This window comes from Hyalella azteca, unplaced genomic scaffold (assembly GCF_000764305.2).
Source record: "Hyalella azteca isolate HAZT.00-mixed unplaced genomic scaffold, Hazt_2.0.2 contig12153, whole genome shotgun sequence".
Classification (NCBI taxonomy): Eukaryota; Metazoa; Arthropoda; class Malacostraca; order Amphipoda; family Hyalellidae; genus Hyalella; species Hyalella azteca.
The window spans coordinates 122415-135488 of NW_025942117.1; the positions used below are offsets into that span (position 1 = coordinate 122415).

Here is a 13074-nt window from a genome sequence, read left to right on the forward strand (position 1 = left end):
CTGGACGGTGCATTCAGACTCCTAGGTGTTTAGAACGAGAGTCGTATTTGGATTTTGTTCCGACAAATCAGAGAAAATGTTTAACGCAATTAAAATAGTTCTTCGATCAAATGAAATCTTGATTTTTATATGTTACCAGTCAGTGAAATATTTTGCATTGGTTGATAACAAACTGACTTGAATTGACAATTGGTGCTTCACAACCCATTTTCGTGTTTCATTAATCAAGAGGTCGTGATCTTAGATCATTAGTTGGAAAATAAAACTTCTGAGACCATTCTCTCTATCATCACATTGCATTTGAGTCATCTTTGTACACGTAACGCTTAAGCCTAGAAAAGAATCAGTACGAATTCTCACCGAGATGTGACATAAAAAATTATAAACCAGCCTTGTTAGGCAGCTTCGGTCATCGGCACCCGCGCCTCGGGACATACAAATTATTTGAGCAGGTGAATGCACCAGTGAGAAAATAACAAGTTATCAGTTGCACTTTCTTCAATATGTTCTTCACTAAGGGTTTGTGGATTACATCTTAGTTTAAAATAATTTCACTTGGATATTGATGCACATGATCATAAACACAAAAACGATAGATTATTGATGGCCTTCAAGATTTCAGACAGTGAATGATGGCGATTGTGTGCAAGATGCCCATCGAATGTATAACCAAACTGTCATCACAAATGGTTAAAAAATTACCGAAAACTTCAAGAAGGGCAGGCCCAAGTTCAAGTGTAGTGGCAATCACTTCTAGAAATACGACATAATACAGACAAGCATGTACAACAGCACAATATATAATAAATTTGTGAATTGATCCGAATCTCTCAGTTGCTGTAGAAAGAAATTAGAGATGAAGACAACAAATGTTTTACGTAATCAAATGAAAGAAGGTGATTCATGTTTTCTTGTGCTAGGGCTCGGCCGATCTGATCAATCAACTCTACTTGTGCATTATTTAGCCAGATGATTTATTAATTCATCCCCCATTGTCTTGAAAAACTGTTCAAATACGAGTTAATAAAAGGAGAACGAGCCCAGTGTTAATATAGAAAACACGAATTAATAAAGACGTCCGATCAAAGTAGTACTAATTAAGCAGCAATGTACAATGTACACCTGTTATCCTCAAACAGATGCAATTTACTCTTTAACTTGAAACATCGAGAGGAGATGAAGACTTCAAGAAATGTTGGTAGGAGATGACAACTCGAGACAAAAAAAAATTTTTTTCGTTCTTCAGTGGCGCATGAGATCATCCAATGTTTTTTGTCTTTACACGATACGAAATTACAGGACGGAAGATCAAATACTGGGAAAACATACTCTAGTCCTACCAGCCGTCTATCACGACACAAGCATGTACAAGACTTTATACGCTTTCATTTTCCAAGAATATTATTTTACCGACTGCCCCTGGCTAAGACAAAACGGGATTCCAGCATTTCAGAAGACTTTATTTTTCTTTAAACGCACATGTTTGTAACACCTTGAAGTACAGGTAAAATTGTAGTCTTATTGACCAACCACAATCAGCGTATGACGAAAACGAAAAACAGATCTTGGAGTTGGTCAAAAGTTAATCAATAACGACACTTTTTCTATAAATGGATGACGATTTAGTACAAAAAAATTCTTTTTCAGACCCACCTGAAATTCACAAGAATTTTAATGGAAATATAATTTAGACATATAAAATATTGCAGTTAAAACAATTGAAGCTAAAGAAATTTTTCACATATTCGACGGTCTTAATGGCAAATAAAGACTAGAGTAGCCACAGATACAATCAGAACTCCAAACATACTATTACTTACGCAAGAGTCACGGCTGACCAAAAGTATATGGAGAATACCTAGCAGTTAACCAGTGAGATATTAAAACAAATTATCCCTAGCCAATTGAATAATTAAACAAAATATCAATCGTCTGTTAAGAGTTAAATGCAGGAGATGGAGAAACAGAACAGCGAACACAACCAAGTTTCTACATCTTCAGTTAGTGTCAGAAGCCGACCAAATCATTCTTACTCCGTTGTTACATTAGAGAAGTTTCTTATCCATACCAAATTTTGATCATGAATTTACGAGATAATGTGATATATACTAACTAATGTCATGGTCTTCACTCTGGCAAGCCATTAGGCTTTGATTCGCTCGAGCGATCTTCATCTCCAAGCATCGTAATCTTAGTTCTTTTACACATGGGCTCATTTACTGGTTCGCAATTGCTTGTACTATCGAGGGACTCAGTATCTGTATTCGGTCTAGTTCTCTTTTGCCCATTAGAAATTTGGCCATCAACAGCCACCAGCACTTCATCATGCGGTATTATCATTGATTCAACATCAGACAACACATCGTCAAGGCCCCGTTTCTCCGGGCTCGGTACACGAGCATCACTTGGAATTAGACACTCAACTTTGACACTTGACTCTTTTTTAACTAAATCTTCATGTAGGCTTGTCTTTACTGCACTTTCTCTTGAAGTAGGAATTTCTGTATAGCTCTCCATAATGTCGGGAATTATTTCGGGATCGAGAGTTTCTTTTATAGGGCTCATCGGGACTTTGCTTTCAAGGTTCATATTTGCTGATAACTCAGCTACAGCAGCAGGCGTTTCATTCATGACGGAAGCTGACGACGCAGCAGTATTGGATGAGGTTGCAACTCTTTGAGGAGACAATGGCGTTGCTGATGAACTTGCTGCAGGATGCTGCATTGGAGGGGTTGCGGATAGAGCTACTACAGGACTGTTGCATGTGCTGTTGTTGTTGATGCTGGTCGTTTGCGCAGCTTGGAGTTGCTGTAGCTGCTGCTTCGTAGAACGCAGCTGCTGTTGGAGGTAAAGGATGGTGCCTTGCATGCCTTCCGTCTCCTCCTCCACCTCCATGAGGAATTCGTCCAGCTCTGGGCACAAATGATGATATTAATAACTAATTTCTTTCTAATGATTTCTCCACCAGGGCTTGACAGAAAAAAATATAACTCAGTATATATATATATATATACTCACTGCAGTGAGTGACAGAGAGCGCATTTTCTCGTCGACGAAAACTTGAGGTCATGGACAGACGGACGGACCGACAGACAGACAGACGGACGGACCGACAGACAGACGGACGGACGGACATGGCGAGCACAATAGTGCATTTTTTCCATAAATGAGAAAAAGCGCTAAAAAGCATCACCAACAATTTTCCAAACAGAATAAGAGAATATTCCGAATATTCAGAAGAAATTATGATTGAATAACTAACTTTCAATTCATTTTTTTTAATTTCGCTCTTTTCAGTCATTGGTCCATCTACTTCAACAGCTCATAAGGTAAACAACTACCAGTGAAATTACAGCAACGAACTTCAAAATTGTGCATTTAAAAATTGTTTTGCAATAAACATTTCTAATTAAATTTCTGGCTGGAATATGCATTGTTAAATATGAGCTCTAAACATTATAGATGAATGATTGCAACTTCATTCGCTCACTTACATAGCATGAACTCCTGATTAAAATGCAGAGAAAAAACACATCCCTATGAATATTTCTGAATCTCTTACTTTCATTCAGCCATTTGTCACTATTAGAGTTCCTGGCTAGAATAAAGAATACCAGAGCCATCCTCGCAATGATATTGTGGTCAACTGATCAATCTATTTCAGAATTAATATTGTGCTTAACTGATCAGTCCATCCAAGCAATATTATGGAGGTTACCTTACTAAATGATTGGAACTTCTTATCTGCCCAATAATCACCTTTCCTAAGCAAAAACAAACATTATCTATCAGGTCCATCCAAGCAATAATATCATGGTTAACTCATCACCTGATTGTGACTTTTTGAGTTCTTCGGTGCACTCTCTCTGCATTGTGATGTCGCCCTCCAACTTGGCTACCTTGCCAGAGCTGATGGCACGTCCCAGCTCCTCGTTCTCTTTGATAAGCAGTCTGCATTTAGCCATCAGCTGCTTGCCTGTGTTGCTGCAACAACATACACAATACAGTAATCAAATTGTCCAGGTGCCAGTATGTCAGTTTTGAAATATCATAATTTAAGGACATTACGGAAATTACATTACAAGAAGTTAGCTATCACTGTGAAAACACATTGCAGACACATGGAAAAAGAATAGAAGGGTAGAATAAAGATTAAAGTTACTGATTGCAATACAGATTTATGAAAACTACAGCTAACAAACTGATGCAACCGATTTCAAAAAATTAATTTTCACCAGATTGGAAGCAGTAGTCCAAGGCAATGCCTATTCTATTTAGTAATGACGACATGTTGAGAAATTGTGCAGATTAATTTACAATTGATTACAAGTAGCCATTTGGTGAAAAACCTCATGCCAAGTGAAATTTGTTTCTTCAGCTACAACATAGGAGCTAAACTTAAATCCTGATAAATAATTGCAGGTAATATCAACATTGTGACTTAAAATGCACTCTGAATAAATAAAGCCAATTTTGCTTCACTACAGTGAATAAATTGATTAAAAAGCAAGCACCACAAAGCAAGGAAAATTATATTCAATATCATACTTTTCCGAAGAGTGAAATCATAGGAATAAATAGAACATAATTTATCAACACAGCCTTCTTCAAGTCACTTGCCAGTAAACTTCTCTTTTTTTTTATTCACATGAGTGCTCTGAAGAACTCGAGTGCATTGAAAATATTTTCAATGCAATTTGCAACAATAATGGTTCCAATAAATAAATCAAATAAACTCAAGTCTTGCTGTCTTGATTTTCTTCCAACATATCTTTGAATATGTATATAACTCATAAAATCTTCCCTTATCACTGAATTTATCTTAGAGGAATTGAACATCATAAAATTGGAACACACAATGAACACATTTTAAAATTATATCACAGCTTTTAATGTTTCTTCTGAAGATATTTAGATGGAATTTTTTTGGCAGGAAACCATTTTCAATTTTCAGTAATGTGAGATTTTAATTTTAAATAATGGTTTTCACTTGTCACATGAGATGTAATGCACCAATTTTTAATAATGATGTAGGGAAAATTGTAAAGCTCAAACACATGTAACTACACCACCATGACAAAAAAGACTGAAAAATCTTGACCACCAACTTTTCATCAGGTAGTTAATGAAATGAAGTCATGAACATGTTGGGCTCCTTCTTCCAGATATTATAATGCACATTCCAATTAGTAACTAGATATCTTCTTTTTGGAGATTATGTCTCCATTATCAAAGCACTTTGGTCATGGCATATGATGTAGCCATTGGTAATAAATAAAGTTAATACAACAAATGTCACTGCAGTTATAGATATTTTATGACTCCATTCTGTGAACATCAATAAGTGTTCACAGTCTATGTATGTTTTTTTAAATTTGGCACTTGCACTCATATCAACTTGACATTAAATATTTCCTTTGCAATGAAAGCAAACAAGAAAAATTGCAGAATGACAGTGTTCATTCCAAGGTCTTTTTCAGATAACCATTTCAGAACAAAATATAGCCTTCTAGCTTCTGAAATCCATAAATAAATTGGATATCATTACCACATTTCTGGACCAATAAAATATAATTGTTTACATATATAGGTAATTTGAATTTTTAACAAATTTGCACTAAAAGGCATTAAAATGATATCAACTCAGCAAGCCAATCACAAGATATCTGTTTCAATACCACCTTCAATGAAAAATTATAACTGGTAACAGCATTCCATATATAATTGATTCACTACATTATAAACAAGAAATGGACCATATTCTGAAAATGCTATATCTTTTTATTGAAATGCATTAAATTAACACAAATATACCTAATGATTTCCACAAAACTCGTTACTGTTTGTGTTTGAGTAATAATTTGGTTACAAGCTAAATAGAGAACTTGATAATGAATTCAATTAGACCCTAATGTGTTGACAAAGCATACGTAACATTCAATTTTGAACACTTCTAAAAAGTTTCTGATGATGAACACTGCAGACTTCATTAAATTTGCTTACATTGGTCATGTGTGAGAGGGAATGTGCCTCTTCAGAATATTAACATAGATTTTCACAGCATGATATTTTCTTGAAAAAGTTATCTAACAGAGAACACATCACAATATATTTTTACTATTCAATAAATGAGGAAAAAATCATTAACACTCGGTAGATAAATAGATACTAATTTCACTTGCAATATTTAGAAATGGCTTCAAACACAAGCACTTGAAATCACTTTAGAACACTAGCAGGACTCTCGTATCAACAGCAGAATTAGATGAGAACCATTACTTTATGACCATATAGTAACTTTTAACTGAATCAAACAGTATATTTATACTTTCTATCAAGCACCATTAGGTATTCTTTCACTAGGTTTCACCAATTACACTGTAATAATGTTGCTTATATGAGAAAAATATTCACCATTATAGCTTCATTAAAAGTAGAGTATTCACAGGAAAGAGAGTCGCACCTATCAGGGGTGAATTTCCAGGCTGCAAGTTCATTCTGGGCCTCCTCCGTCTTGCTACGGGCTGCCTCAAGGTCACGTTTTAGGCGCTCAATGCAGAGGTTGACTGCAGGATCAAGCAAGGACCCACGGGCGATGCTGTAACTCTTGGATGATGCAACACTCCCCTACACAAATGAACAAAAATCTAGCCAAAGCAAACAAAACTGCAAAAGAATAATATTTTTAGTTTAAATGCTCTCAATTACACATCTTGTTACACTTGCATTTTAGTAGCAGCATCACTTCATTGGATTTTGTATCACTTGGACATGAACTCAAAGTTAAGTATTTTTTTCAATGTTTCCAGAAGACACAAATTTCTTTTGTGGAAACCAATTGATTCAGAGGATAATTTATGAACAGAAGTCATGAAGAGCTGACAAGAACTTTGTAGAGAGTAATGCCAACAGCTTATATAACTTGGGTATCAAGGCCAACTGCAAAATAAACACTTATATAGTGTACAACAAAAAAAAAATTGAGCAAAAAATTTAGTTTAAAGAGATTGAAAGGTAATCAACACATATTTCACTCAGTGGACACTGTAAATAATTTATTGCACTTTAAATTAACTTGCACTTGTAATGAGATAAAAATCAAACAAATTTCCTGGAAAACCACTTGGTGCACCATCACTTCAGCTCCTATTACATAGAATCACCCGCAGTCACTAATCACTAAATGGCAATTTAAAACAAATACAAATAAGAGACAAGCAGAGTTTTGTAATAATTGGCCACATGACTACAGCAGCATCATATATATATATATACAAGGTACAAGATAAGTCCATGGAAGAGCATTCAATAAATTATCATAGCAGAATGCAATAGAAATATTGAAATCTAGTATCAGTAGGTAAATTTATAGAATACTACAAAAATATAACTACATATATAATGAATTGAACAATGAAGGTTGATATATAATGCATGTAAACCTCCATTAATAATAAAAACTAAGTAATCCAATATTGAAATAGATTCAATAGAACTTCCCAGAACAAGTACCAAATCCTGAAAGTTTCACAAGCTACTGGACATGCTCAAAATTGACTCTAATAGTACATTGCACAGATTTCATGTGTTTGTATATGTAAGTAAAAAGTATTTTTCTTTACCAATACAATGAGGAGCGCACATCCTAGTTCTTGGAGGTGCATGTTTATCATATTTTTATTATTAAAGTTTTCACAATTAAATAGTCATAGTATCTCAATAGAGATCTTCCAGAAATTATCCTATTTTGATAAAATGAAGGTGATAATGCAACTATTCATCATATCAACAATTTTATGTGTATGAAAGTTTCTATTTATGAAAAAAAAAATGATCTACTCACAGCCATCTCTTGAAGCTCATGCTCTTTAGTTGACAGTCTCATGATATGATACGCTTCCTTCCTCTGTGCCTCTGCAAGCTGACTCTTTAAACGTTCAGCAGCCTCTCTCAAGTCACCTTCATCAGCATCTTCATAAACACATTGCATCAGGTTCAAAAGAAAAAATTGATTTAATGGGTCAATTTTCAATACAAGACAAACATACAAAAACAATTATAGGATTATATTATTATTATTATATTATTATTATATTATATTATTATTATTATTATCATTTTAAAAAATGACAGTATGTGTGTCATGATATACATCCATGATCAAGTGGAATGTCATTCATATTCTCAACAAACTCAACTGCTGTATACAAGCTTCCTGAATGAAATAGTCCATCTGGTAATAAAACATTGAAGAATGTAATATCAGGAAAAAAACAAAGAAATTAAACTCTCTTCACAGGGGGTGACCAATGTTCCATTTATGGAAGTCTAACTGGAAATGAAAGTTCTGGATAAAATCAGAATATTACTATGACAATCATATTCACAAAACTACTACCAGAATACAGTTAAACAAAACTAACCTGTAGAAGAACTAGGAGCATTTTTTATACTAAGTTTTGCCTGAAGTTTTTGAGCTGCAATGTAGAGCTGCTGGCAATGTTCCCACATTTGTTCGGGTGACAGGATCATAAACTCTTCTTTAGTCAGGGCTGTTACGGCATTATGTTTATCATCAACAGGCTCCTCAACACATTTTGGCAAATGTTTAGAAACACTATCCTCACCATTTGTCTTACTCTTTAAATCAATAACATTGCTTTCTCTTGATACATTATTTACATTCATAGCACCATCACTTGGGTCATTAGTTCTGTCAGGAGCAACAGATTCTGTTCTGCAGTGTTCACTGGTATTGCTTTGAAGTTGACTTGAATTTTTAGCATCACTGATAGTGGCTGAATTACTTTTTGAATTGCCTTCTTTCATACTGTGGGAGGTAGCAGCACTGCAACCATGTACATCCATTACTCCTACTTTAGTTAAAATCCAGTCAGTGGAGTTTTTCAATCACTCAAACAGTATCATTACAAAATCTGAAATATGCAAAATGTTCATGATGTCCAGAATTCATAGCATGTAGGAGCATATCAAATAATGGCACACATGGAAGCTGGAGGCTATATGGAATAAATATCCATTTACATAGATTTTAAGAAGTTATTTGGATAGACATGAAGAAAAAATTTATACAGCAACAATATTTACAAATCCTTAGAACCTTATTGTGATATGTGAGAAATTTTTAATCTTCTGGATACAAGACATTACCAACAACTGGGGTGACTTCGGCTGCCAGGGTGACTTCGGCTGCCAGGGTGACTTCGGCCGCGTTTTTGATTTTGTCTTGCAAATGAAAGCAGGGTCATAAACGATGGCCAAAGTCACTCTGGCGTTTATGACCTCGTTTACGACCCTGGCGTTTATGACTTTGGCACTTACAACCCCATTTTTGTTTGCAAAACAAAATAAAAAATGCGGCCGAAGTCGCCCCAGCAGCCAAACTCACCCCAGTTGACGGTTCATTTTTAGTAATATTATTGTAATTATTATTGGAAGGTTGATGATTTGAGCTCAACTCAGAGAATAATACATTAAATAGTTCAACTACTGTGAACTACAAGCCTTCATAGATAGTATGTGTATAAATAGATTGTGGCTATAGATATTGTAAGAGGGCACTGTGAGCTGGCTAAGAGACCAGGCCCTACTGCCCTAAGACCTGAACTGCCTTGCCTGAGGAGTTTAAAAGGGTCACATGATTATGCCTGAGATGTGTGCAAAGTTTGGCACCTGAGACTTTTGTCTTAGCAGAGAAGAAATTGCCTTGAATATATGTCCTATTTTGCCCATACCCAAGAGGAGAGTCAATTCTGTGGGAGCTTTGACTTTGATTTTGAATGAGACTCTGATTTTTGACGAGTTGAGGGTTTTTTCAGATTTCTTTGAAAAAGGCTAAATGATGGCTACATTTTTTCACCAGCATCTTGTAGAAACCTCTGGTGAAGTCTTTTCAACTAAATAATAATTTTTGTGGAATGTTTATATGAAGTATTTATAAAGTTTTGTCATTTTTTTGGACAACTATATCATTTTAGGGTATCATATATAATACATACATCAGGGGAATGGTTTATGACTAAATAGATTTTGTGGAAATCATAAAAAAACTGCTCGTGGAGAGATTTTTTGAAGAAGTTGCCACGAGCAACATGAGTGCAAATTAGGGTTTTGCATTGTTTGAAACCATCAGCAAGTCATTGACATGAGTTTAGGCTTTAGGGACATCTAAAGTGCCAAAATTGGCATTGTAACTGGTAACATGGCAGAACATTAAATTTTGAAAAACTTTTTACACCAGAAAGTTCCCTTTTAATGCATTCTCTTTGGCCATATTCTAGTTTAAATTCCTTTACACTTAACATAGCCCAAGTATTAACATGAACAAAATAATTAAATTGTGGCTGCATGGCACCTGCTAACAAGGAGTTATTGCACTTCTATGCACCCTGGGGCCTAGTCTGGAAAAGTCCTATTTTTGTCTGAAATATCGCTGCTCTAATATCATATAATTTCAGTAGGTATGAAATCTCGCGGCTTGAATGTCATAAATTTTTGTTTGATTAAAAAATCGCGGTTTGCACTTTGCAAACATGTCATTTCATAAAATTTTCAACTTCCGCAATCCGCATTGCTTTACCGTTTCCGCCAAAAATATCTTGCAGAAAAAATATAAACATCGTAATGTAAACAAATAAACAAAACGTTTGTTGAAGATCGCGCATAGTTGCGGTCATGTCAAAGCAAATCACGGCTCATAGAAATGGAATCACGGCTGGCAAATCCATAGAACCACGGCTCAAAAAATTCAGTCGCGGCTCACCAAGTAGATATATTCCATGCCTGTCGCCAAGTAGATATATTCCATACTAGCCTGGGGCCAGGGCTTGCCGAGTTGGCAACGATTCTAAGTCCTGCTCCCAAAGAAGTTTTTTCAAATATCTCACAAATTTAGAGTTTTGAAGAGAAATGTGTCTCAAAGGACATCGATTGTTTTTTGGTTTACAAGTTCTTAAGTGACTTTTTTCTTCTATCAAAGTCAGTAAAAATTGACACATCTAAAGAACTCACTGAGATCTTTCATTTGAGATGCTTAAACCGATATGCCAATTAGGATGAAGATTTTTGTTTCCAACATGCCTAGTCATTTTTTATTCTGAACTTCTAACTCAACAAGTTGCAGGGACAGCAGAATGAAATAAGAACAGGATTAGGTATACCTACCTAAAGGTCTTGCCTATACTAATTGTAAATTCAGTAAATCCTCTAGATATTGCTTTGGATACACGAGACTGTAGAGAATAATTTAAATTTGATTTTGATATGACAATGACATTAACAGATGCTTTGAATATTCTGTGTTGATGAATTTTGGAAAGCTTTCTGATGCATATTTTTTCCAAATTTTGGAACATGGGTCCGATTGGGTCCTACAAAAAATCATTTTTGATGAAAATATAAGCCCTAGCCCAATTTGCCTTAAATCAGAGCCAGCTTGTCCTACTTGAAAGTTGAAGAAAACACAGTAAAATATATCATCCTAATTCCTATTTGCACATTTCATGTTAACGGGCGCCATTTTCCAGAGTGCCGGTAAGATGTCATCCTAAAACTTTGTTATATATTACAATTCATCATTAACTTAACATTAAATCAAAACAGATAATTTGAATGTACCATTCAACAACATAACAATGTTTCTGCATGAACATTCACCATAAGTAAATATGTGAAAGGCTGAGAGAACACTAACGAGAACGAACGAGTCAACGCGCAGACCTGGATGAAAGCGATATGTTGCAGACGAACAATATTTTGTTCGTACTGAATCAACCTTGTGTTTTGATGTTCAAGAGCTCCTCATAAATAAAAAACTTTTATGTACATCATTTATTTTCCAAATTTTATTAATTTCTTCAGTAATCTGTATCTATAGTCTAATTTATTTATAAGATACTAAATCGTAGAGCGATTCGTTATAAACATTGCTGATTCAAAACTAAAACATTTTTTATTCCTTTAAATCAATCAAAATTGATTCTCATATGTATAATAAGCACTCATAAATTCTTTAATGAAAAATTGTACACAACAATTTTATTAAGGATGACATATTGATCTTGGGTGATTATGCGATATATAGTATTGGAACAAAACAAACCTGATTTAGCTGTCTAAAGTATACACTGCGAGACTTCTGCACCCGGCCGTGCGCGCCGCTTACATGTGAGTGTACGTATGCTTCTGACAGAGATCGGGCTGGTGGGCGCATTTGTCGCCACAAGTCTTAACCCGGCTATAAAAAAATTGTGAGTGTATGCGTCTAAACATTAGATGGTGGCAGAATAGACAGCTCAGGCCCTCTTGGACCAGTGGATGGAGATCAAAGTGTACCAGACAGTGTCAGAAAGAAGCATGTCCGTGTTGTTGAGAATGCAACTCTCCTGAGTCAGGGTAAGGGACTCACTATTCTTATAAAACCAATTGGCTCTAACTCAAGCACATTTCTTAGAAACCCTGTCAAGTTAGCCCGCGGTTTGAGAGACTCTCCATTTGGTAAATTTTCTGAATTTAAAGTACGTACTAACACGAGAAGAAACCTAATGGCAGTTGAGTTCAGAACCATCTCAAATTCCAACCTTAGTTCTCTCCTTGAAGTATCTAAAATAGGAATATGGCAAGTCAAGTGCACTCAACCTGGTTTTGACTCTACTATAAGTGGAGTGATTGGACCAATTCACCCATCAGTAGAAGTTTCTGAGCTACTAGAGACAGCCAAGTCAGGTACTGTGAAGATCGCAGGGATGGTATGTCTTTCAAGCCACCATCAAGGAGTTAGAGCAGAGTCATCCGCAGTGAAGGTGATTTTTGAGGGGCGGCAGTTGCCCAAGGAGGTTTACATTGATTACCTCAGGTACCCAGTGAGACCATTTGTTTTGGCAACGCTCAGGTGTTTCCGATGCCAGGATGTTGGACACGTGGCAGGTGGGTGCAATGGTCCAAGAAAATGTTTATTGTGCGCTGGACCCCATGACAAGTCGGAGTGTCCTCATAGTACTGGCTCCAAGCGTACTTGTGCAAACTGTGGTGGGCCACACTCAGCCAGTGCAAAAG

The 13074-nt window shown here is 35.7% G+C and overlaps 1 protein-coding gene across 1 annotated transcript; it reads right to left on the bottom strand.

Moving 5' to 3' along the window:
- Positions 1 to 273: 273 nt before the first annotated feature.
- LOC108681243 (pre-mRNA-splicing regulator WTAP) lies at positions 274 to 8936 on the bottom strand. The gene is made up of 5 exons (XM_018170261.2): positions 8424 to 8936; positions 7844 to 7971; positions 6464 to 6627; positions 3830 to 3984; positions 274 to 2912 (listed from the first exon to the last, which is right to left on the bottom strand). Exons 1-5 carry the CDS (start codon positions 8866 to 8868, stop codon positions 2128 to 2130), a joined length of 1677 nt encoding a protein of 558 aa, XP_018025750.1. The 5' UTR covers positions 8869 to 8936; the 3' UTR covers positions 274 to 2127.
- Between the last annotated feature and the right edge of the window lie 4138 nt (positions 8937 to 13074).

Excerpts from the sequence above, each read along its gene's own strand:
- LOC108681243 (XM_018170261.2), bottom strand. The coding sequence starts at position 8,868 with ATGGATGTACATGGTTGCAGTGCTGCTACCTCCCACAGTATGAAAGAA. Across the intron at positions 6,628-7,843 it reads ATGAGCTTCAAGAGATGGCT|GGGAGTGTTGCATCATCCAA; the intron begins GTGAGTAGATCA and ends TCATTTGTGTAG. Across the intron at positions 3,985-6,463 it reads TGGAAATTCACCCCTGATAG|CAACACAGGCAAGCAGCTGA; the intron begins GTGCGACTCTCT and ends ATGTTGTTGCAG.